This window comes from Tyto alba, unplaced genomic scaffold, assembly GCF_018691265.1.
Source record: "Tyto alba isolate M040663 unplaced genomic scaffold, T.alba_DEE_v4.0 Super-Scaffold_23, whole genome shotgun sequence".
NCBI lineage: Eukaryota > Metazoa > Chordata > Aves > Strigiformes > Tytonidae > Tyto > Tyto alba.
Window position 1 is genome coordinate 4,383,230 of NW_024881297.1, and position 22,640 is coordinate 4,405,869.

General features: G+C 40.0%; 1 protein-coding gene across 3 annotated transcripts; it reads left to right on the forward strand.

Moving 5' to 3' along the window:
* Positions 1 to 918: 918 nt before the first annotated feature.
* LOC104361928 (albumin) lies at positions 919 to 18,552 on the forward strand. 3 transcript variants are annotated; one of them, XR_006165658.1, is made up of 17 exons: positions 919 to 1,003; positions 2,523 to 2,583; positions 3,416 to 3,548; positions 4,468 to 4,682; positions 5,349 to 5,481; positions 6,542 to 6,639; positions 7,696 to 7,825; positions 8,748 to 8,962; positions 9,499 to 9,631; positions 10,471 to 10,568; positions 10,728 to 10,866; positions 11,370 to 11,593; positions 12,117 to 12,249; positions 13,277 to 13,333; positions 15,487 to 15,577; positions 17,869 to 18,045; positions 18,503 to 18,552. XR_006165658.1 is itself a non-coding variant. In XM_033007096.2 (15 exons), exons 1-14 carry the CDS (start codon positions 919 to 921, stop codon positions 13,325 to 13,327), a joined length of 1,848 nt encoding a protein of 615 aa, XP_032862987.1. In that variant the 3' UTR covers positions 13,328 to 13,337; positions 13,574 to 13,767. The 3 variants fall into 3 exon arrangements, 2 of the variants coding, with proteins under 2 accessions (XP_032862987.1, XP_009966448.2); XM_033007096.2 differs by lacking the exons at positions 15,487 to 15,577; positions 17,869 to 18,045; positions 18,503 to 18,552 and adding an exon at positions 13,574 to 13,767 and having other exon boundaries at positions 13,277 to 13,337; XM_009968146.3 differs by lacking the exons at positions 15,487 to 15,577; positions 17,869 to 18,045; positions 18,503 to 18,552 and adding an exon at positions 13,574 to 13,767.
* The last annotated feature ends 4,088 nt before the right edge of the window (positions 18,553 to 22,640 follow it).

Genomic DNA, 22,640 nt, shown 5'->3' on the forward strand with positions numbered 1-22,640 from the left:
TTTACAAAGGTATTTGGCAGTTTTCTGGATCCTGGTGAATAGCAGTACCCACAAAAAAACAGAATGGGACTTAACAAAGCAGGTGCTCAAATCAGCCCTTTGGCTCTTCGAGCAGCTTTCCTCTTGGATGTTACCCTAAGTACATCTCCCAAAATTCGGAGTGAGATGTAGTCTCATACAGTGTAAAAGGGTCAGTTCCAATTTACTGACATAGACCCATCGTCGGCATGAAATTGTTTCACTCTGGAGCTACATATAGTATGAGAGTTCAGATTCCTTGGTACCCATTCCACACTTTTACCTTCTGTTTCTTTAAGAATTCTGAAGCCCCTTGAAATTGGTTATGCTGTTTACCTGTATCTTTGTGCTCATTGCTGTATTTTACCAATCTGTATTTTTTATACCAAAGTCTAGATAAGCCATCTCATCTTTGTGAAATGATTTAAAACTAAAATTCTCTAATTAAAGAGAATATGTGGGAAGAATCTTAACTGGGTGAATTGTTACTGTACAATACCAACCTGCTTTGCTTTTGAACAAATACTAGCAGAAAAAAAAAAAAAAGCACAGCTATAGGATTAGACTTGATGACTTTTTCGTCTGATGCCTTGAACTCCTTGTTTGTCCTTTGATAAGGAAATTTGCGCAAAACTTTATCTAGTTGGGTGCTGGAAGGTTCAACTTTTTCAGGACAAAAAGGCCTAGAGTAACACATAATAAACAAATAATATCAAATTCATTTTTGGCAAGGACAGTCCAAGTTTTGTAATCTTCTTCAGACCAAATGGAAATCTACAAATGCCAGCTCTATGGTTAATATTTTACAGACACAGTCAGTAAAGGGTATATAAGCAAATGCTTTCCCTTCAATCTTCCTAGCATTTCTGAGTAATTTTGCCCACATCATAATTTGCAGCCATGAAGTGGGTAACATTAATTTCATTTATTTTCCTCTTAAGTTCTGCCACATCCTGGAATCTGGAAAGAGTTCCTCGAGAGGCAGGTAAGAAAGGACTAAGTAGTTGCCTTTGCAATCTTTATTATATCAATTTCATGTCTTTAATGCAATTTCACCATCAGTTCTTGCAAGCCTGATCCAAATAGAACAGAAACATTTGATTGACTTGAAAAGAAACTAAATGAAGAAATTGTGAGGAGATGGGTAGAACACTGAGGACAACTTAACTTAACTGGGCAAATAAGTTTGGTGATGTCCCTTTGCAACATCAGAGTAGTACATGAACAGAAGATGATTATTTGGAATCTGTTACTTTCCAGCATGGAAAAAGTAGAAGCACTGTGCCTTTGGAAGTTCTGTCTTTCAAAAGGTAGTTCATAAGCGAGCTCCTCACCAGTTTAAGGCAATGGTTTTCACACCAGTAGGTCAAAAATCCAAAAACCTACATCTCAGTCTGGGATATAAGAAGGCTAGCCAAAAACTCATCATGTCATTTCTACCTGTATTGTAAAACTTTAGACCTTGGTCCAACAAATATTTCTGCAGGCAGTCCTCAGATTTTTTCCACTGATATTTTTGATTTTCCTTTGAAACATGAAAATATCCAAAATTAACAAACCTGAGAGTTCAGGATCTGGCTGGAAATGGCAGTGAACAGCAGTAAAAAACCTTTAAATTACAATTTTCTTCACTGAAACCCTTATTATGAAAGCAGGTATATTCCATTAGGTAAAGGAATTACTCTTCACATTTTCTAAATGTTCCTGAGTGGTATTTCTATAACAAAATGACTGCCCCATTCTAGCTCTTTCATTAGCATGGCTATATGCCTCAGTACCTGTTGGGAAAATCTTGTGGGATATGTCTCACTAAGAGCAAGCTATAACTGCAATCTGTATTTGTTACCATCAGGACCAAGTGAAGAGATCCTTCTCGTGAAGAGCACAGACAGTATGCACTGAGTGGAACAGAAATAGGAATCTGCCAAGTGAATAATTTTGTGTTCAAAAAGAGAAAATTCTCCTAATGCTTGCTCTGAACAAACTGCAGCTGCATTCCTTTATTTGTAGTGTAGACTTGATGATGTTGTTGGTTATGCAAAGGACATGTTTGCTAACCCTTAATAGTAATCTACAGCAGTCATTTTGAGTATTTGAATTAAATATGTGCTTACAAAGGTATTGCATTAGAATCCTAAAAATCACGTGCTTGGGTTACTTCAGAAAGATGAGCGTTCATAAGAGTTAGGTATCTGCAGACAAATGAACAAGGGTCATCACCTGAGACAACAAAGAGTTCCAGGTGGCCTGAAGAAAGCTTTAGATTGAAGTTCCCAGAAAAGCAGTACAGATTGCCCAGGATGGTGTACCAAAAGGTGGGGGTTTACAAGTGCTCAGCACTAGCTTGTTCTGTTTCAAAACAATGATATTACTCCCGTAAGTATAAGAGCTGGGTGAATGCTGAACACTTCTGAAAATCTGGCCCAAGGTGACTAGAGTGTGTTCTGTGAGAGGTCTGGCACAGCCAGTGAGACTGACCATCATGTTCTCATTGTTTTTCTTAGAACACAAGAGTGAGATTGCCCATCGCTACAATGATTTGAAGGAAGAGACATTTAAGGCAGTGTAAGTCAATGTTCATCTTACATTTTCTGATTGTTTTCCATCTTTGTTGATATTGGACAAAAAATGGAAAGTAAAACACACTGTATGATCTAGTGAAGAGTGTCTGTGTCTCATTGAAGCACGGCACTGAGTTAGCCTTCTTACTGTTAGTATACAGAGCCTACAAATAGTGTAAGACCTGCAAAAGTCATGATGAATTTCTTGGTCTCTGGAAAGAGAACTCCCTGCAAACCTTATGAGAAAACCTGCGTTCATTATGTGAAAAGAAAATAGGCATGAGTAATATAGTTTTGATGAATTTAGGATGGAGAGGAGTTAGGCTGGATTGAGACATTACCAAAAAAACAAACCCAAACAAACTACCAACCTCAAAAAACAAACCTGTGACAAGTTGTTTGAGACAGCTCAGTGATTTTCTTTTGAATCTGGTTTGGGGAATGGCAGAGGGCCCTGGCATGAACATAACTAACTACTTTTGAAAGAAGGCAGCCTGGAGATTGTAATTGGTAACAACGGTAAAAACCAGCTTGGTTTATGGCATTTACAAATATGCTGGTAAAAGTGGCAGAAAACTCAAATCACAGTCTTTTCTGTTTTGTTTCTAATCTATTATTGAAGACTTTTATTCTTGGGAAGTAAGGTTACAAACATTTTTCAGAGGGGAGGTGAGATGAGAAAGGCTAAGGGATCCAGTACTATGCTCTTCATTGTACTCTGTTTAAGCATTCATGCATGCCATTTGAACAAACAATTCTGAATCCAGAAGCACCTTTGAAAATATCGACTGTCATGTTTTTTGTCTCCTTATTCCAAAATGGGGTTTCTGTTTCAGTACCATGATCACATTTGCCCAGTATCTCCAGAGGTGTTCTTACGACGGACTGTCTAAGCTGGTGAAGGATGTTGTTGATCTGGCACAGAAGTGTGTGGCCAATGAGGATGCTCCTGAATGCACAAAATCACTGGTAGGCAGTGAATCCTTTGGTATTGCTTCTCCCCATTCTATGCAACTACCACAATCATCCTCACTGAGGATTTATACCTGATCCTTTCAGGTGCTGCTGTTGTCATCGACCAATGCTCAGATTTTAGTGCTGAAACAAAGAATTTGGTTTTGTCAGGTTCTGAAACTCTGCCCTTTGGCACTGCCTAAATGATCTGAGGAGCCATGTATTGGTGCCCAAACGTCACGCTTTGGCACATTAAGTTTAGCATTGCCTAAAAATTAATATTAGCATTTAGTACCAATAGTGCAGGTGTAAAATACAGGTCTAGTTCTAGCTATTAAAGTGACCAAAGTGTGTGGGTTTTCACACTGGGGTGACTTGAAAAGGTATGTGTGCTAATTTAAGGTACTTAGTTTTATGAAAACTCTTCTAGGACCCAGTGACAAAAGAATTTTGTAGGTACATAAGATCCCTGGATATCTAGCAGGTTCAGCTTGGCCCTTCAGAAAGTTAGGTGCTTGTGTTCTTGCCAGCTCTAACATTCAGCCCAGATGACATGACTACATTAGTTCTCCCTAAAGGTTTCCCAAGCTGATCATCAAGTAGAATATCAAATCCTGCTTCATTTAATCTGAAAATTCAGTTCAGTCAGATTATAAGTAAAAGGAGATCACTGTCTTGCACAGAGTATTTTAAACTATAATTAAATATTTTTTTTTTTAAATAAAGCATTATAACAGTTTTAATGTTAGACCACATGAAATAAAACTTTATGAAATTGTGTTGAAAACAATGGATTGTTCTCATTTGTGGTCTAAATCTTACCCGGTAAAAACATATTTATTTTTCTCAGTCTGGATTTTCTTTTACAGATAAACAGAATGTACATTACACTGTCTATAAACAATAATTCTGACCCTCAGCATCTCCCTTATAGCCCTCCATTTTCCTGGATGAAATCTGCCAAGTAGAAAAGCTCCGTGACTCATATGGTGCAATGGCTGACTGCTGTGGTAAAGCTGATCCTGAAAGAAATGAGTGTTTCCTGTCATTTAAAGTTCCCCAACCAGACTTCGTTCAGCCATACCAAAGACCAGCTTCTGATGTGATATGCAAGGAGTATCAGGACAACCGGGTGTCACTGCTGGGACAGTAAGAAAAATGGCCATTTTGTACTATTTAAGTATTTAGTCGTACAGAAGAGGGATCCCCAAGCTATACAGAGTGTGTGGACATGCAGGACATTTGAAAAAGTTGCAAGTATTCCACCTCTTATCGGCATGTATAACACAGTTGCTCAATCATTAGATTTTCCATTCAAAAATGGGCTTTAAGGGAATCACATTTTATAAATCTTGGGGGATTTTTTTTTTCCAAAAAAAACCCTGAAAAACCACAGTGTTTCCAATATCGATGTAGTAATTTCCCTTGCTCCAGCTTCCCAATACACCCATTGTAATTGGAAAGGGTGAAGAAAAGTAACAGTAAAAAGAACAAAAATTGGCAATAAAAATCTTGGTGAAAGGTCTATAGATTAAATTTGCCCATTCAAAATCAGAATTTTCAAGTATTTGACAGTGCATTTTTAAAAAGCACTAAGTGGCTGACAATATAAGGATTTCATCCTTCAATCATTGTTATTGAGTCTTGCTTTAGAAACAGTGAGATTTAGCAAAGCATTTACCATTATTAGACATCATGTCAGGAAAGTAGATTACATTTTTAACTAGAAATAAAAGTTACAGAAGCTGTAAGAGATTTAAGGCCACTTGCTCTGGTCATTGGAATATGTAACTTAGTTTTTCCTTTTCCTTATAGTTTCATCTATTCTGTTGCAAGAAGAAACCCCTTCTTGTACGCTCCTACAATCCTCAGTCTGGCTGCTGATTACGAACATGCACTTCAAACCTGTTGCAAAGAGAGTGACGTTGGTGCTTGCTTGGATGAAAAGGTATATCAAATTTTTCACTGTGGATGAAAACTAAGCAACTGGTCTGCTACATAAAGGTCTCTCGTGATCTTAGCATCTTTTTAAAGGGAGACATGACTTTAAAAGGCTCCTGTTAAATTAGGGTTTATATTTCCAAAATTGTGCTTTCCCATGATGGTTTTCAGTAAACATTTGTATATGGCTTCATAGAAACTAAGGTGGTAAAAAAATTCGTATTTTGATTTTTTTAAGTGAAAGAACAAAAGAATCAAACTGTAGGTAATTAAGCTTGTCTTTTTGTCCCTTTGCTAATACATTATCAAGCAGCCATGAGTACTACACACATGTGCTGAATCCAAATAATGTGTAGCACTGGGGATTTCTCATTTGTGGTGAACTGTAACGAGAAGGCATGCTGCTGAAGAGGCACTAGAGCAAGCCAGACCTCACTTGGCATGCCATCACCACACCCACCATGTAGGTGTACGAGAGGTCTCTCCCATGCTTCCCCTATTTGTTGCCCAAGTAAACAGACTAGAAAGAGTGAGAAACGGGTAGAATCTTCCTCTTCATGCAAATCTTTGTATGAAGAACTTGTAAAGAAAGGTCAGGTTTAATCCTGTGTTAACCCTATGAATCAACAGCAGATGACTTCCACATAGCTTTGCTTTTTAGAGAACTGTAGCCAAGATTTCATGTTAACCTTGAGAATGTCATGAGCCAAAATTTCCCTGTGTCTCCATCTTAGTCCCTGTTTCTGTGTAATCACTGCAGTGCTTTGAAACACAACTTATGCTACTCTGAAGCCACAAGGTTTCAATGAAATTGAAGTATTTGGTGAACAGCAGCGTGTCCACTGGAGAATTGCACCATTTAAGATATAGCGTATGGACTAGAAGTTAAATGCTGACTGCAAACTGGTTAGGACTGCCTAAAGTGTTCTCAGTGGGCCTGGCTTTTCATCAGAGCTAAACGGACCAGAACCTGCTGTGTTTCTGAAGTGGGAATTTCAGATTTTCTTTTTATTTCGTCCATTAGATGTAATGAATTTAATGTGACAATGTGCATCCTGTTACTATAGGCAGTTGCCATAAAAGAAAGAGCCAAGAAAGTCAGTGTGAAGCAGCAGTATTCTTGTGGAATCCTCAAGAAGTTTGGTGAGAGAACTTTCCAAGCAGAGTAAGTTCCAATCAGTTTTTTTTATAAGAAGTAGGTTTGTTAACCTAAACCTGAAACTACTCAAGAGGAAAACACCAGCATATATAATTCACTTCTGTATGCTGAGTTTGAAAACTGCACTCATGGTACTTCCTAGCACACTTTTGGCTGAGGACCACCGTCCAACAGAACAGAGATCAGTGGGTCAGTCCTTCAACACTACGCTGACAGCGATTTCTTAGCCTATTTATTTAAAGGTAGCATTTAATTCTGGTCAGGTTTCTGCATCAAGACTGGATGCAAAGGGCACCTGTGTATTCCAGGCTGATAGTGAGTACTAGTAAAAAGATTGGCTGCCAGTTACAGAGGAACGAAACCATCTCTAGAACCAATCGAGGAGATGCAGAGTTAGAGTGCCACTCAGAACCAGAGATTCCAGTGTGGTCAATCTACTTTTTTGCCAAAGCTGCCATTACATTTGATGCCTACAGCTTTTAGCGATTGGTACACTGGTAATCGGCAAAGGCACTAGTCTGAACCTTAAAACAAGTCAAATTTAGCAGGATTACAGTTGTTGTCAAAGGTGCATTTTTAAGATTAAGACAGACTTTTGAAATTAATAAGTGGATCACCTGCCTCAGCACAGAGAACTGCTATCCTTCTGCAGCTAGTCTGATGTACTGACGTTGACTAGGATTACCTTATTCTAGACATAGTCAGCTTTGATTTAAAGGTTTAATTAGGACTACATACATGTGTGCTAAGTAATCCAGAGATGCTTTACAGTCAATCAAGAGAAACAGGGAATTCTAGGGTGTGATTCTTACATAGGCAGCTCAGATAGAACAGAAGCATCACAAACATGTTTCTTTCTGTTTATTTTAAAGGAGTCCAGGGTTACTGATGCAGGTGTCGATGCTTATTTTTTCCCCAGCCACCAGAAACTATATGAGAAAAATGAATTAATATTTACATGAAACAATGCTGATCTACACCATCATAAGTGTTAGTGACTCACAAGGTTTCTGTTCAATACAGAGCTTTAAAACAAGTGTAATTTTCTTCTTTTTCACCTAGTAAACTTGCTCTCCTGGGCCAGAAATATCCCAAGGCTCCATTCTCGGAAATTCTTAAAGTTCTGCGTGATATTAAGGGTATCTACAGAGAGTGCTGTGAGGGTGACATGGTCGAATGCATGGATGACAGGGTAAGCTAACCATTTTTCAAAAATCTTCACATACTTGGAAAATATTTAGGAAGACAGTCATTTGTGCAGATCTTCATTCACAGTCTAGGGAACTTGTACTCAACACTGCTGGAAGGTTCCTCAGCCCGTGAAAAACTCATGGCCAGCTCAGCTGACTGTTACTGAAACTAGGATTAGGACTACTTCCACTTCTAGCCCTTTATGATGGTGAGGGCAAGGAGCTGTTACTTACAGTATAGCGTGTGTGTTTGGTTGAAATAAAAACATTTCTCAGGGAGATTGATGGTATTTACTCACTTCAAATCAATCATAAACAAAGCAAAAGAAAGCATAGGCGGAAAAGCCACAATTTTTTTGCTGCCCTGGTGTGTGTACTGCCATTAGTCCAGCTTTCCTGTAATGCTAATGAACTCTAGAAAACAGCTCGCATGGAACGATTAGCAAAAATCTGCAATAGTGACGTGATTTAAATATTGCCTGTCTGTCTGGAACTTAGGCACACTTATTAAACCAGCTAGTGTCCAGTGCTGGCTTTATGAAGCTCGGGGGTTTTTTTCATGTTTTGTCCTCTATCAGAGCTGGGTACGTGACAGGACTGACAAGATCCATCAGGCATCCTTGTGACAGACCACTCAGTGACTTTCCTTGGCTTTCTGTAGTTTGTCTTCTCAAAGTTTGTAAAATCGGGGAGCAAATCACATTCTTCCCTGAGCATGATGTTTACAGGCACAACACACACGGGACGTGCCCGTCCCGATGATTATTTCTCTTTGTATGGAGACAGTATTTCTCTAGAAAAGTTCTAAGTAAATAGGTGACCTGAATGAAAAGGGAAGAATCTGAAAAAGATATAGGAGATAAGTCAATCTCTCTTTAAATTGTTATTTCATAGCTTGTGTAATAATATGTTTTAATTTTACAGGCAGAGCTTATGACGTACATGTGCTCTAAACAAGAAGTTTTCTCAAGTAAAATCAAGCACTGCTGTGAGAAGCCAGTCGTGGAACGAAGCCAGTGCATTATTGAAGCAGATTTTGATGACAAACCTGAAGATCTCCCCTCACTAGTTGAAAAATACATACAGGATAAGGAAGTGTGTAAAAGCTTTGAGGCAGACCATGATGCATTCTTGTCAGAGTAAGTAATGCCAACAGTATGCATGCTTGTATTTGAACATTCATGCAAATGATCCTCTGTCTTTCCTGAACTACAGCCTTTCGCACCACTGGAAAAATTGTCCCTTTGGGTATTTAAAGTGCATATGGAGAAAAGAGATGACCACATGGAAGCGTGATGTAACTAACATAGATTGAATCCTAGTGGAATCCCTAGTTTCTCATTCATGCTTTGTAACTGTTTCTGTTCAGCACTGTCCTACTTATCAAAGACGAATTTATCTGTGCCTTTCTTTTTATTTGAGGGCTTTGTGCATGCCCACATATGTTATCCGCATAAGAAGTACTCTCTCCTGGGGAACTATTTTGTTCCTCTCACATTTGCCCTGCTGGCAGACAATAAAACAACCAAAAAATTCTGCTAAACCAAGCAAAGAGCATTCCAAGCTCATTGTCCACCTTACTCGAGGAACTGTCACTGTCAATTACTGTGTTGTGCAGGAAGAAAGCAGCAGATTGTTTGGGAGCTCTAATTCTGTCAGCTCCTGTGTCTTTCAGGTTTGTTTATGAATACTCACGAAGACACCCTGAGTTCTCCACGCAGCTGATTCTGAGAGTTGCTAAGGGATATGAAACACTCCTGGAAAAGTGCTGCAAAACAGACAACCCTGCTGAGTGCTATGGAAATGCTGTAGGTGCAAAGCTTTGTTTGCAGACAACTAGAATGCTTAGTCAGTACCTATCATGAAACAAATGGGCTGAGAAGCTCCAATGGACGAGCAGACAGAAGGCATTTTGAGACACTAATCCCAGGGGAAGTTTGGGTTCTGAGGGGAGGTGAAGCAGTCCAGAGCCCATGACAAGGATACAGAGTTTTCTCAGATCACAGGGTAACTTCATTGGTCACCTTATGAAATTTCAGACTAGTTTCACTCAGCTGCCTGATGCCTCCATCTCTCAAAAGTGATTCTGCTTGTACTGAGAAGATGATTGAGAGCTGGTTAGCTGAGTTATTCTATGGGCTTCACTGCCTATGCTGGGTATGGCTGCTCATGGATTACGATGAGAACCCGCGTGGCCATTTCACATAGAGACACCTAAACTTAGGACTTCTAGTCTTCAACTGAATCGCACATGAGTCACAGCACAGGCTGAGTCGCTGGCAGCCGTGGCCAAGGGATAGAGAGAGGATGTTCCCCTCACGGTTGATAATCCTACACTTGAAAAATATTCACCTGATTTAAGCAGACAAAGAAAAATACCCATTGTCTAGAAAGTAAGTGCAATGGGCAATTAAATTAAATTTCAAAAAAACACTGCTGCATTTTTAATGGAATTTGGGTTCTCATTTAAGACTCACATGAGGATCAAGTCCTCCCTACGCCTTCCAGGCTATATGGAAGCAACTGGCCTCACAAAATGGGCATCTTATAGCTAGGAAGATTTAGAAGAGGTCAGAAGGTATATTTGTACGACCATTAGCACGATGCCCTGCTCTAATGTTACTAATAAATTTATACTTGTTTGCAGCAAGAGGATTTGAACAAACATATCGAAGAAACTCAGGATGTTGTGAAGACAAACTGTGAACTTCTCACTACCCATGGCGAGCAAGACTTTCTTAAAGCGTAAGTACTTTCTGAGAAATATTCTTGAGTGTAAATAATGATGCTGGCTGCTTTGGGCAAATTTATTTGGTTTTCACTTCTATTTTCACTTCAGTAGTCTAGCTCAGTAGAGCATTCTTCAAGTGTGAGCAAACAGTCATTTTGATATGACTTTTTCAGACTTCTGATCCGCTACACTAAGAAAATGCCCCAAGTATCAACTGATACCTTGCTTGAAATTGGAAAGAAAATGACAGAAGTCGGTAACAAGTGCTGCCAGCTTCCTCAAGACAAACGCCTACCTTGCTCTGAGGGATATGTGAGTACATGTATTTATTCCCTCTAGCCCTCTTGGAGACTTCTGTTCTCAAAAATATTGAATTCTGGTGAGATAGTAAACTCGTGATGATTTTTCATAAACCCCAAGCTAAGCATCTACCTCACAGAATTTGAAGTCTGTTCATTTTTAATGGGTGTGAGAACCTAAATAGTAGACTGATGGTAGCTTGTGAAAATTTTAGCTAAACTTTGCCCTCCCTCAGAAAGCAAAAGTAAGTCAACTGGGTCTGCGGCAGCTTGCATTTGGAATATTTAAAAAAACATACTTCCTGATTGTAGCCCAATGGACAGGCTGTTGGCAGATTAAGAAATGCCCAACTTGAGGAATATGTATTTATTTTAAGACCATGCCATTTCCAAGCAGCTGTTTAGATCCGACAGCTTCCACTTCCAGCTATGCTATTGTGACACAAACATCAGCTATTTCTTCTGTTATTGTAGAAGGTGTAACTCACGTTTGTCCTTCTTCCCTTCTCTTTTCAGCTGAGCATTGTGATTCAGGATATGTGCAGGAGACAGGAGACCACACCCATAAATGACAACGTTTCACATTGCTGCAGCGACTCCTATGCTTACAGGAGACCATGTTTCACTGCCATGGGAGTAGATACCAAATATGTGCCTCCAGCATTTGACCCTGAGATGTTCAGCTTTGATGAAAAACTGTGCACTGCTTCTCCTGCTGAACGGGACTTAGGGCATATGAAGTAAGCTAAAAGAAATACCTTGTAGAAAAACTTCTGAAGTGTATCTGTTTAAGGAGGGGCAGAAGGCAGCTACAAACCCCCTGTTTTGTCATCTGACTGGGACTTGACTAGTGACAAAAAGAAAACCAGATGGAACTATGTGTTTGCACTGAGCTTGTCAGTGCATAACATCGTGGAGTTTGGAAGAAGCAAAATAGGGTATTTTCTTCAAATAAAATCAGTGTCTTAGCTGACCAGTTTCATGTAGGTCCACTGCCAGTGCAAGTCTTAAGATGTACTTAATTAAGACAACATACAGATCATTTCAGTAAGTTTTTTCACACCTTTAACCAGGATAACAAAAAGCAAACAGATGATTGTGGTAGACTCAGAGTTTGGAGTCACAAATAGGCACAGAACCCTCTAGGCATGACAAGAAAAAAACCTCATAAATGAGCTGTACCCGCATAGAATGATGTATTTTAAGTTGGGAAATCAAACAACAACAGGTAGCGTTAACTGTGTATTATGGCTTTGTTTTCAGATTGCTTGTCAACCTCATTAAACGCAAGCCCCAGATGACAGAAGAACAAATAAAGACAATTGCTGAAGGTTTCACTGCCATGGTAGACAAGTGCTGCAAGCAATCAGATATTGAGACATGCTTTGGGGAAGAGGTATTTCTGATCTCCTTTTTTAAAAGAAAAGAAAACAAAAAACATATACAGGAAACTGGAAACTTTCTAGGAAACCATGCACTGCAAAAGTAGTTCTGCGTGCTGCTGTGGTTACTTGTTTGTATGTGTTTACAATAAATTTGTCTGCAGAGCATAACATCTATCTCAGCTGTACAGATTATAGTCACGGGTTATGGTCGTTGAACGATTTCATGTGGAAAGGTTGTCTGGAGGTAACGTATTCCAGTCATCTGCTCAAAGCATGGCTAAATTTTAGGTTAGATAAGGTTCTGCAGAGCCTTGTCCAGAAGAGTTGATTATCTGAAGGCCATAGTTGAAAAATATGTATGTGTAGAATTTAAACTGTCTCTAGCATATGTAAATTTCCTTTTGTGCTACAGATTTGTATAGAACTCTGAAGGGTTACGAGTAAAAAGTGCATCTGGATTAATTATCAGAGACACCTAGCAAATATAGATAGATTGGCAGGTGGAGTCCAGCTGATTATGCCCTATGAGCAGTCGCTCCATTTTCAAACTCATCAACCACAGATACATTAATTCATTCAACATTTACTTCTCTCCGAAATAACCACGGGAGAAGTTTATCTGTAGCCTTATTACTGAGCAAGCACAAAGCATACAGGAAGTATAAGTGACAGTTTCCACAAACAACCTCATTATCATTTGAAGCATAGAACTGTATTACTAATATCCTAATCTGCTTATTGATTGAATCCTTTTTTATTTATAACAAAAGTATTGCATATGTAAATATATTAGGAAGACTTAGGAAATAATTATTTTGTCTCTAATTCGTTGTAAAAGTTTCTTTTCTACATTTGCAAAATTGAAAAATACCCAACATACAGGAGTGCACAGATTCTAAGGTTAGGAAGTACCATTTGAATTGTCCTTTGAACCATAACACAGACACAAGTTCAAGTTTATAAAAGCTCCTGCTGAGGCAACTACATACTTCGCTTCCTTGGTTTCTCTCTCACAACTGTTTGTATTCCTTTTTCTAGGGTGCAAACCTGATAGTCCAGAGCAGAGCCACACTGGGAATTGGCGCTTAACTGGCTGTAGGTAACAGCAATAATGCATATACATCGGGCCCTCTATCGATCTACCCCTCTCTGCCTACCCTTCCACCCATTTCACTCCTTCAGCTCAAAAAAGCATCCAGCTTCCCCTTAACCACAAGGCATTTGCTTTTTCCAATGGATGGTTTACCATCTGCCATTACATAGCCTACAGAGAGTTGAAATACTGCTAGTATGCCATCATTTTACAAAATAATCTTTTTCGTTTCTCCAATCTAGGTTGCCAGAAAGAAAAATATGAAGAAAAATACTTCTGTGTAACTTCCCCACCCACTGCCTTTTTTTCTTTTGGTATTGAATGAGTATTTCATAAATCTTCAGTGTTTTGTCAAGCCACATGCTTCTCCAGAAACTTTTCAATTCTATTACTTTGAAAAAAATGAATAATAAATAAAAGCTTTATAAATCTGCATCTGTCCTTGTCTGCTGATGACTACCGTAAGGCAAAGCTCTGCAGTACTCCCTACACAAAATGGCTGCTCTAAGTAGTGTACGTATAGGGAAGGGGTTTTTCTGTTTCTTGCTCTTGGAAAGTATGTATGAAAGAATATGAAAGGTGGCAAGATATTTAGCTAGACTTTTAATACTCTATTACAGGTTCATTTTATGCTTCACTTCAGCAATTATAATTACATATTAAAAGAATGTTCAAAGGAACTGTTCAGTCTGAATAAGATGACTAGCAATGAACTCATATAAGAATTAAAAGGGGGGGGGTTTACATCAGCCACAAATCGAGTATCTCTTCACTTGCAAAGAGTTGCAAACAGAGCTGCTTCAGACACTTCGTGTCGTCAGTTGCTTCAAAACCAGCTTTTGACTTTAGAGATGGCTCTTGAAAAGCCTACTGTCTAAATCATTCCCTTCACCACAGGAAGCTCCTAAGAAAGACATTTTTGGGTTCTATGCCACTAAAACAGCACGATTTTCTAGTACATATTTCGTTTCAGTCCATAAACATAAACCCCCCAAATCTTCTACACTTTAACAAGGACCCTTGCATAACCCTTGCATTGTTAGAAGAGCCCTTGCATAAGACATTTCATAAGGGCAGTTTTCTTGGCCTTGAAACTCTTTGCACCTGTAGTTCATGAACTGGGAATCTTCTCCAGAACCATAGAAATACAGTCAGAATGAAACATCAGAGTTGTTGGGTTGAAAAATCTAAGAGGAAGAATCATCAATCTTGTTATGATTGAAAAGTTTGAAGACCCACTGACTGTAACTCATAGTTAAGTATTGGTTTAGAAGCACTTATGTGACCCCAAGGCATTCACAAACATCTCATTCAAGATTTGAAGTTTTGTGAATTTGAGCAAGAATCATTTGTCAGTTGTAGTCAAGCACCTTTCCCTTAGCCTAAGGGAGCACAAATAGTTGTTATAAAAACCATTGCCATTATCTCATTCACCATCCAAAAACCTGACAGTCATTCACTGCAGCTACAGCCAACCTGCTCGAGGACAGCGTAGCCATAGTTAATTAGGGTAAATTAAGCTTGTTCCATGTAGATTCTGAGCCACAGAAATCAGCACTAGCCCCACAGAGCTATCAAGGTGTAGGTTTCTCATTAGATTTCCAGCTAATCCCCACGCCATACCACGTCATGATTCTTCCTGTCACATATGGTATGGCTTTTCAACTGCATGTTGAAAAATTCCAAATACAAAGCAGGTTAAGGATTCCATTAAGATTTAGTAATTGAAAATATGTTTAAAATTAATGTGTTTGTAATTTTGCTGGCTCCAGAGAAATGCAGAATTAATATATAAATGACTTCTAGCCTTCACTTATAATTTATCAATGCTGAAAAGAGTAATGTGTCAAGAAAGTAGAGTCGAGCCAAATATCAATATACCAAAATATGTGAAAATAATTGATTCGCCTCCACCTCACCCCCATGTCTACAATTCAGTTTGCATAAAGATGGAGCACTCCAGCCAAGCTGCAGCACTTAAGCCTTGGTGTGGATGTGGTTTTGAAAATTACTTCTTAAGAGCTTTTGCTCCCATGCTGAGCAATCTTCCTTGTATTCCTGGGGCTCTCTTTTGGGCTGTGGTTTTCCACAGCTGATATGTTTTTGTCCATCTGGGTTTCTGTGTAACAAGGTGACTTTCTTTTTTTCCTTGCAGAGTCTGAATAAGAATAAGCACACCTGCAGCTGTGGATAAAACTGCAACTGTACAAAAGTATTCTTTAACCACTTAAGCGTCGCATAAAGAGGTAGGGAAACCTCCCCCCTAATTACCTGGAACATATTCAAATTTCTGCCACCAAACCTGAATGGTGGCTTTAAATTTCAAAAAGGTCAACTATCATAATAAATATTAGCATGACACCTGTGACTTGTTTTCATGCAGCAGCTTTTGTTGGGTTATTTCAAGAGCCTTTTAGGTGTTATATTCCTTTTATTGCAACTTCCAGTCCCTAGAACTCACTGAAAGCTACCCGAGTATTTAAGGAGGAACAACAAAACAAAAACCAGCACATCAATTTTAAGGTAGACAAAAGCTTTTTGAAGGCCCCTCTCCCTGCCTGCAAACAACTGAGTTTGCAACAGCATGCCCACTCAGCCAGAGTACAGTTGTAAGCACTCATTTCCCGTACTTTAAGAATTCATTTGGCAGTTCTGCTGCTATGTGATCTGCCCTGGAAAGGCTGACAATGACTGCCTCTGTCTAGATAAAAATAGAAGCACCTCCCCTGGGAGATGCTGACCCAGGAAACAACATGATACTGTGGTAATAGATCAAGATCTAAACCAGCAAGACCTTGTGGTACTGAGTGATGTGAGGAATTACACACCTTGTAGTCTGTGCCTCTTTGCATGCCCCATTGGCCGCCTCTTTCCTCTCCAGCACAGTATAACGGATGGATATGTAGCTGTAGTTTATAATCTGCTGGTACCCCTCAGTAATATGCAGGGTAAATTTTACTTTCCCAATGTTCATTATTATATATATTATAACTATTCTTGTAAATCAATTTTTACATTCTTTGGGAAAAGCACAACGGGAACTACGCACCCATCCTTTACAAGAAACACAATTTTGACAGCACCAGCCATTAACACAAATTGATAGAAATCTCCTCAGACTCAGCTCCTCTATATGAACTTGTTTGCAGATTTCTTATGCTAGGACAGAAAAATAAACACAAAATCATTAATTCTTAACAAATGCAAAACCTACCATTGCTGATCAAATAATTTCTACCTGCAGATTCCAAAGCTTTCAAAGTGACAGACAGGTGCAAACGTTAGAAATAATACTTTTCTCTGAGGCGATTAGAAGGCAACGTCTTTATTCTACCGCTCCTAGTGTGAAAGGGAAAGGGGCGACATCCATTTAGTTTTGTCTTCTCTTTCAGTCTTTAATTCCTTCAGCTAAGACCACACTTCATCTGCAACCATCAGACTCCTCTCCTACCTGCCCTGAGCTCCTTACTTTCTTCATCTCTGAATTATTCAGACACCTTCTCCTCTCCATACCTTTACCACACTGAATCATAAAGTGACAGTTGTCCTGCCTGCAAACAGAGGTTCCTATGTCTTTTAAAACTGTGGGTATTGGTAGTGGTCTTCTTAAGGGCAACCCTAAAAGGTATTGTCATCTCTAGGTCACTGGGCTAAGTTGGATTTCTCAGTCATGGCATTTTGGTGTTACTTCTTTATTTCTCATGGTCCCTCTGAGGTCGATGAAGTGTCATGACCTTTAGGCCCCAGTTGCTCTGCATTCAGTGCTGATGTTTGGGAGCTAGGGTTAGTACCATGGCTCTGGATTGTCTGGTCAGAAGGCTCTAGCTATGGCTTTAATGCATGGGAATTCCTTTAATGCATGCTTCAGTTTTCACCTGAACTGTTGAAACCATTTTGATCTCATTCACGACAAAGCAAATAGAAAAATGATTGGCTAACAAAAATGTTGTTTCAGCTCTCTGTGCCAGCTTACGATGCTGATCTTGCAGCACTCAGCCTTAGTAAAATGTAGGTAGAGGTGTCTGGGGCTTGGTAACAGGCAGTGGCTTCGCACCAGAGCATGTTCATGGGTTTCTGAAAAATTCCTCTTGGTTACCCACGTGCTTAGCCCTTTTCTGCTCTCAGACAAGTGTCATGAAACCTTTTGGACTGCATCATGTCAAAGATGCGCAAAGTTTTTAAAATGTACAAGGAAGTCCACTAGTACCTTTGGGTATACCTTTTCTTAATATAAATATTTACAACCTGTTTGACTGCCCAGGGCTGTTCTCTGTTACCTCACATTACGGGTATCACTCACCTTGCTGCCCAGCAGGCGATATGACTTTTGTGTCAATTATGAGTAAGCACACTTCAGTAGTCAGTGCTATCTAAATCACTTCATTTTTGGTGGTTTCTGATTCACAATTTATTGCTGTCTTTGCCTGAAGACTGAATGTGACTTTTCTGCATACTAGCACTAGTAAATTGCATTTTAAAACTACTACATGTCAGAAGTACAAGGATTAAAACACATGATATTTTGCTTTGGTTGCAGCAGTGGCTCATTTGAAACTGCTGGATTTTAAATGGATGCAAGACTGAACCAGATCCACAAGTGCATTCTGTCTGTTCTGCGCTTTCCCATGAACAAATAGGAACCTCCACTTTAATTCTTTCAGCAGAAGTGTGTAAAGCACCGAGAACAGGCTAAAGAAACTGTGCCTCAACTCAGGTAAAGCAACTGAAATGCTAAATTAACTTTCTAATGATTTGCAGTCCTAAGTGAATTGTTGAGGTGAGCAGTTCTCACCTCTGATTCAGCCATTAACTGCTCGTACAGAACCGTACTCGACAATACCACTGACCCCCACAAAAAAGGAGGGGCAGAGGAGAGCACAATTCTAAGTTTAAACCAAGTTACATTTTACAGGAACCAAGTTCTAAATTTGCACAATTTCTTATGTAGCTGGGCAATGCAAAAATCTGAATTTACAAGGTTTTTTTTCAAAACTACAAGCCTAATATTTTGTCGCTCTCCCTTTTAGCAAGGAGGGGGGCGGTCTCAGTGTGGGAGCCCTCTCCTCGTCTTAATGGAAATTTACAGCAATTTGTGTGTTTAATTGTTTACAGGCACTGGTTGGTAACAGCATACAAATGATTTGATTGCCTTCAGTCTTCTTTGTTTCCAGGCTCCCCTGCATGTTCTACACCTGCAAATAAACCACAATAGTATAACAGATACTGTTTAATTTCCTTTATTTTCTCCAGCTTTCCTACATGCAAAAAAACAGAAGAGATTTGCTTGAGATGTAGGTAAGAGCATTCTAGTTGAATTGCTTTCCTTCTTATGATGTCCTTACAAGCTTTGCAACTGTGTCAGTAGCTGGTTGGAGTGACTTTTGCACAATTTCATAGTGAACACAAAGTGAAACACCCTTATATTCAGCCTACTGGAATACATAAAACATGCTAACTATGATGAATTAAATATTATAGTTTGGGGCTTTTGGTTTGAGTGGTTTTGGGGGATTTTGTTGTTATTTTTTTGCCCCCCAAGTAGGATGAATCTACTTCTTTAAAGGTTCTGATTTCCCATTTAAAAAAAAAAAAAAAAAAAAAAAGACAAGAAAAAATTTCAGTGAAATGTAAGAAACTTAATTTTCAATGAATCATTCAATGCTTCTATTCAAAAATGTGGGTTTAAGTAAGAAAAAAAATAGATAAATCAACAAAAAAAACATATAACATCATTTTAAATGGCATTTTTCAGCGTATGGAAATCTAGCAATTTTACACACCTTTCCCTCTACAGACAGACAAGCAAGCCCTTAAGTCTCTAGAAGCCTTTCTGATGATACAGACATGCAGCAGCTACAGATACGATTCAGTTGCCTAAAAGTAAGCATCTAATGCCATTTGAGATGCCCTAGGTAACCTGCCTGGTCTCTACCTACTACTCCAGAAGGTCACAGGTCTTTTCTGAGCAAAGTGCCATTCTAGCCAGCCCCCCCACAGCACTGCAGCTACCCAATGACAGGGCACACTCTGCTGCTGTATTCAGGAATCTGAACCCTACCGTCTGTACTTCCTTTTTAAACCTCAGGTGTGCACACACAGGGAGTGTTAGTCCATGGAAAACAAGAACATGTGAAAACTGGAGAAGTTAACATATTTTTCTTCCTTCTTTTCAAAACAGAGCAAGTACAGGCTTTAGTCTGAGACGATTACTCACCAGGGCTTCACAGCTCTTCTTGAAAATGATTCTTTTAAGTATAAACTTATTTATAACATGAATAACCTAAAAGTTGTCTGGAAAAGATGAAGATGGGCTAAGAGCCAACAACCCATTGCTGTGTTGGACGGTTTAGTGAAAAAAAAATCATGGGGTAAAATTCCTCTGAGAGACAGTGTCTTTAACAAGAGAAACTCTCTCAAACAGAACCTGGTGGAGTAGAACTTTCCCCCTGTAAGTGCAAAACAAAAAGATCCACTACGTGAACTTGAACCAGGGGAAACCCCCATCACTTTCAGAAAGTGATATGAAATATCAGGCAGCAGGACTTCAAAAGGGGGTTTGGACTTGAGAGCTGTCTCAAGTCACACCTGAGGGGTGGGCTGCAAATAGAGTCACCTTCGAACTACAGTGTCAAAAACTGACCCGACAAAAGGATGGCTGTCAGAACAGAAAGCCTGGACGAGGCAATAACAGACACTTGACCCCGGGAGCCAAGGGAGAATTCGTGCTCCCAAAAACTAAAGCTCCGCTAGCCCCAGAGCGAGCTGCACAGTACGCACTGCCTTGGGAGCAGCGCCTTTCACAAGGCAGCTGCAAGGAAGCAACAGGGTCCTTCTCTAAAGTGCATGCCTCTTGTTTTGTTACCTGTGGGCAGGTAGAGTAAGCTCCCTGCCTTACTCAGAAGTGCTGTGTAAGCAGGTCACTTCAACCTAAGTTTGCTCTGTGTTAAGATAACAGTGATTGTGTTTTATTAAGATAACTTGTTTGGACATTCAGCCATGGTGTTTCACTTGGCTAGACCATCACACCTACAGGTGCCAGATAAAGACAAGGACAAGTTGTAAATGTCACCCTTTGTACTTTGTTGTGTCCAGTTCAGTTGCAATCATCCCACAGTGGGATCTGGAACATGGATAGAAGCAGGAGTGTTTTGCTCAGGAAGTTGAGGGGAGGGTGGGTGAGGGGGAGAAGGAATTTTAGCTTGAGGAATTCCTTACTACTTCCATTCCAGGTGTTCATCTTATGCTCTCATAATTAGCTGGCATATAGGCTTTGCTTCCCAATAAAGGGCATAATGTATTGATAACAAAAATGTATGCAGCAGCCTCTACAAAATGTGACTCTCTAAAGCTTTCAGCACCCAGGAACCACCCAGGATCAACAATGACTTCTTTCCTCCCTCTTAGCAGGTGGTAACTATTGCAGTTCAGAATCTCCAGAAGGACATTCATTGCACTGAATACAGAAAGTGGAAGAGCTTCTCCTAGAAATGATCCTCTCCTAAGGCAGAACAAGGCTATATCCAATGAAAGCATTTCATTATGGTGTGAAAGAAAGCATCCTACAGAGCAAAAGCAGACACACAGTTGTCTTGATGAAGCCATACTGGCAACACCACCACCCCTTGAACTGGGCTGGAACTTGAACTCCTGAATAGAGGTGTCAGTCCTCCAAGTCCAAAATAGGTGTCTGTTTTCTCTCCTTTTTTTACAATCAAAAATGTTTACTATAAAAGAGATTACCTCTGAGGCAAGCTATAGCCCATGGACTTACTAAAATATTTCTTTTCTGCTCCATAGGATAAGTGTATTTTGCTTTTGGCATGGTCCTGGAGTTAAGTGGAGGTGGATGAATAAGGCAGCATGGAAATCAGAGTAGTAAAACTCACACAACTTGATCCTCATGTCACAGAGGTGACCAAACTGCACTTCGGATGTAAGTTTGACATCCTGTACTTAGAAAGACTGAAGTAAAAGGCTGACTGCCTGCTTATATGGAGGGAGTGGGAGCAGTGCCACAGCAGGAAGCAGTGGTGGGATGGTTGCTTTTTCCTCTTATGCTCTTGTTAATACAGACCTGGCAGAAAGGCACAGCTTCATGCAAATGAAGCTGGGAGAATAGCCTCAAATATGGATGACAACTGGATCTTTTCTTAAGAAGCTCAGGAGTAATTCCCTCAAGAACAAGTCACCCAGGCATCCTTCACCATGTAAAACCAACAATCACATCTGTTAGGGCAATAAGGTGACCTTTCATGGTGTTTCAGCCACTGACTGAACCTCTTCAAGAAAACTAGCTGGCTCTGTCACCCTGCTACCCACCAGGTTTTATACAGCCTGCAGACATCCTGGAGAACAGCCACCCCTTTCAGCATCCTGTCAGTGTCACAGCAAAAATGAAGGGCAAGAGGAGACGCACGAAGGGAAAGAAAAGTCACGATGCAAGAGAGGTTGTGAGTTTTATGTGAATTTATCTTGCAAAGAGAGCTATAGAATCTGTAGCAAATGAGTATATCCCATACGTGAAGATTTAATCTGTCAGTTAGTTAACAGGCTTTGTTCCTTCTTGTTTCTCTGTAGTATTCCAGAAAAATTTACCTGAATCAAAGATGCTGAAGACAAGATTTCTAGTGCTTGATGTTACATGGAGTAACACTGAAGGACTGACAGCATGACTGGCAGCCTGCTAATCTGGTGAGCTTCGTCAGCCCCCATAACCGGCCAAGTCTTACAGCTGGTGCACCAGGACAAAGGAGGAGAGCCTGGGCTGCTAACACTGGCCTTCCTTGGAGCCCTTCTTGAGAGTGATCTGCATATGATACTCTTCTGTATGACAATTTCTGTCTCTCAAAAGGGAGATCTGTTTAACAGATCTGGTCTGTAAAGAAAAGTAAAGCTCTCTCCTGTGTTGACATGTTAACAGACCTACGCTACGAACACCCACACGGGAGTCCTCCTCAGACACTCATTAATTTCTTTCCAACACTGGGACCGTGCAAAGCACCCAATGCACTTTCTACCCACATGCCACTCTGACACAAAACACATGGCAAATGTGTCCTCGCAGGCCCAGAGACAGACAGGATAGGGAGAAGCAATGCCAGAAAAGCAGTGAGGAAAGTTATTTCATTCCCAGCCAAGTGATGGAGGAGTTTGTTGCCAACTTTACGGCAGCACCTAAGTGTGCATGGCCTGGGCATGCCCCCACCTGCAATGCAAGAAGTTATCCTGTCTCCTGTCTCCTGTGCTGACATGCTTATACACCCACAGGGCGAAGACTCCCAAAGACAAGTACTCAAGAAAAAACTGTCA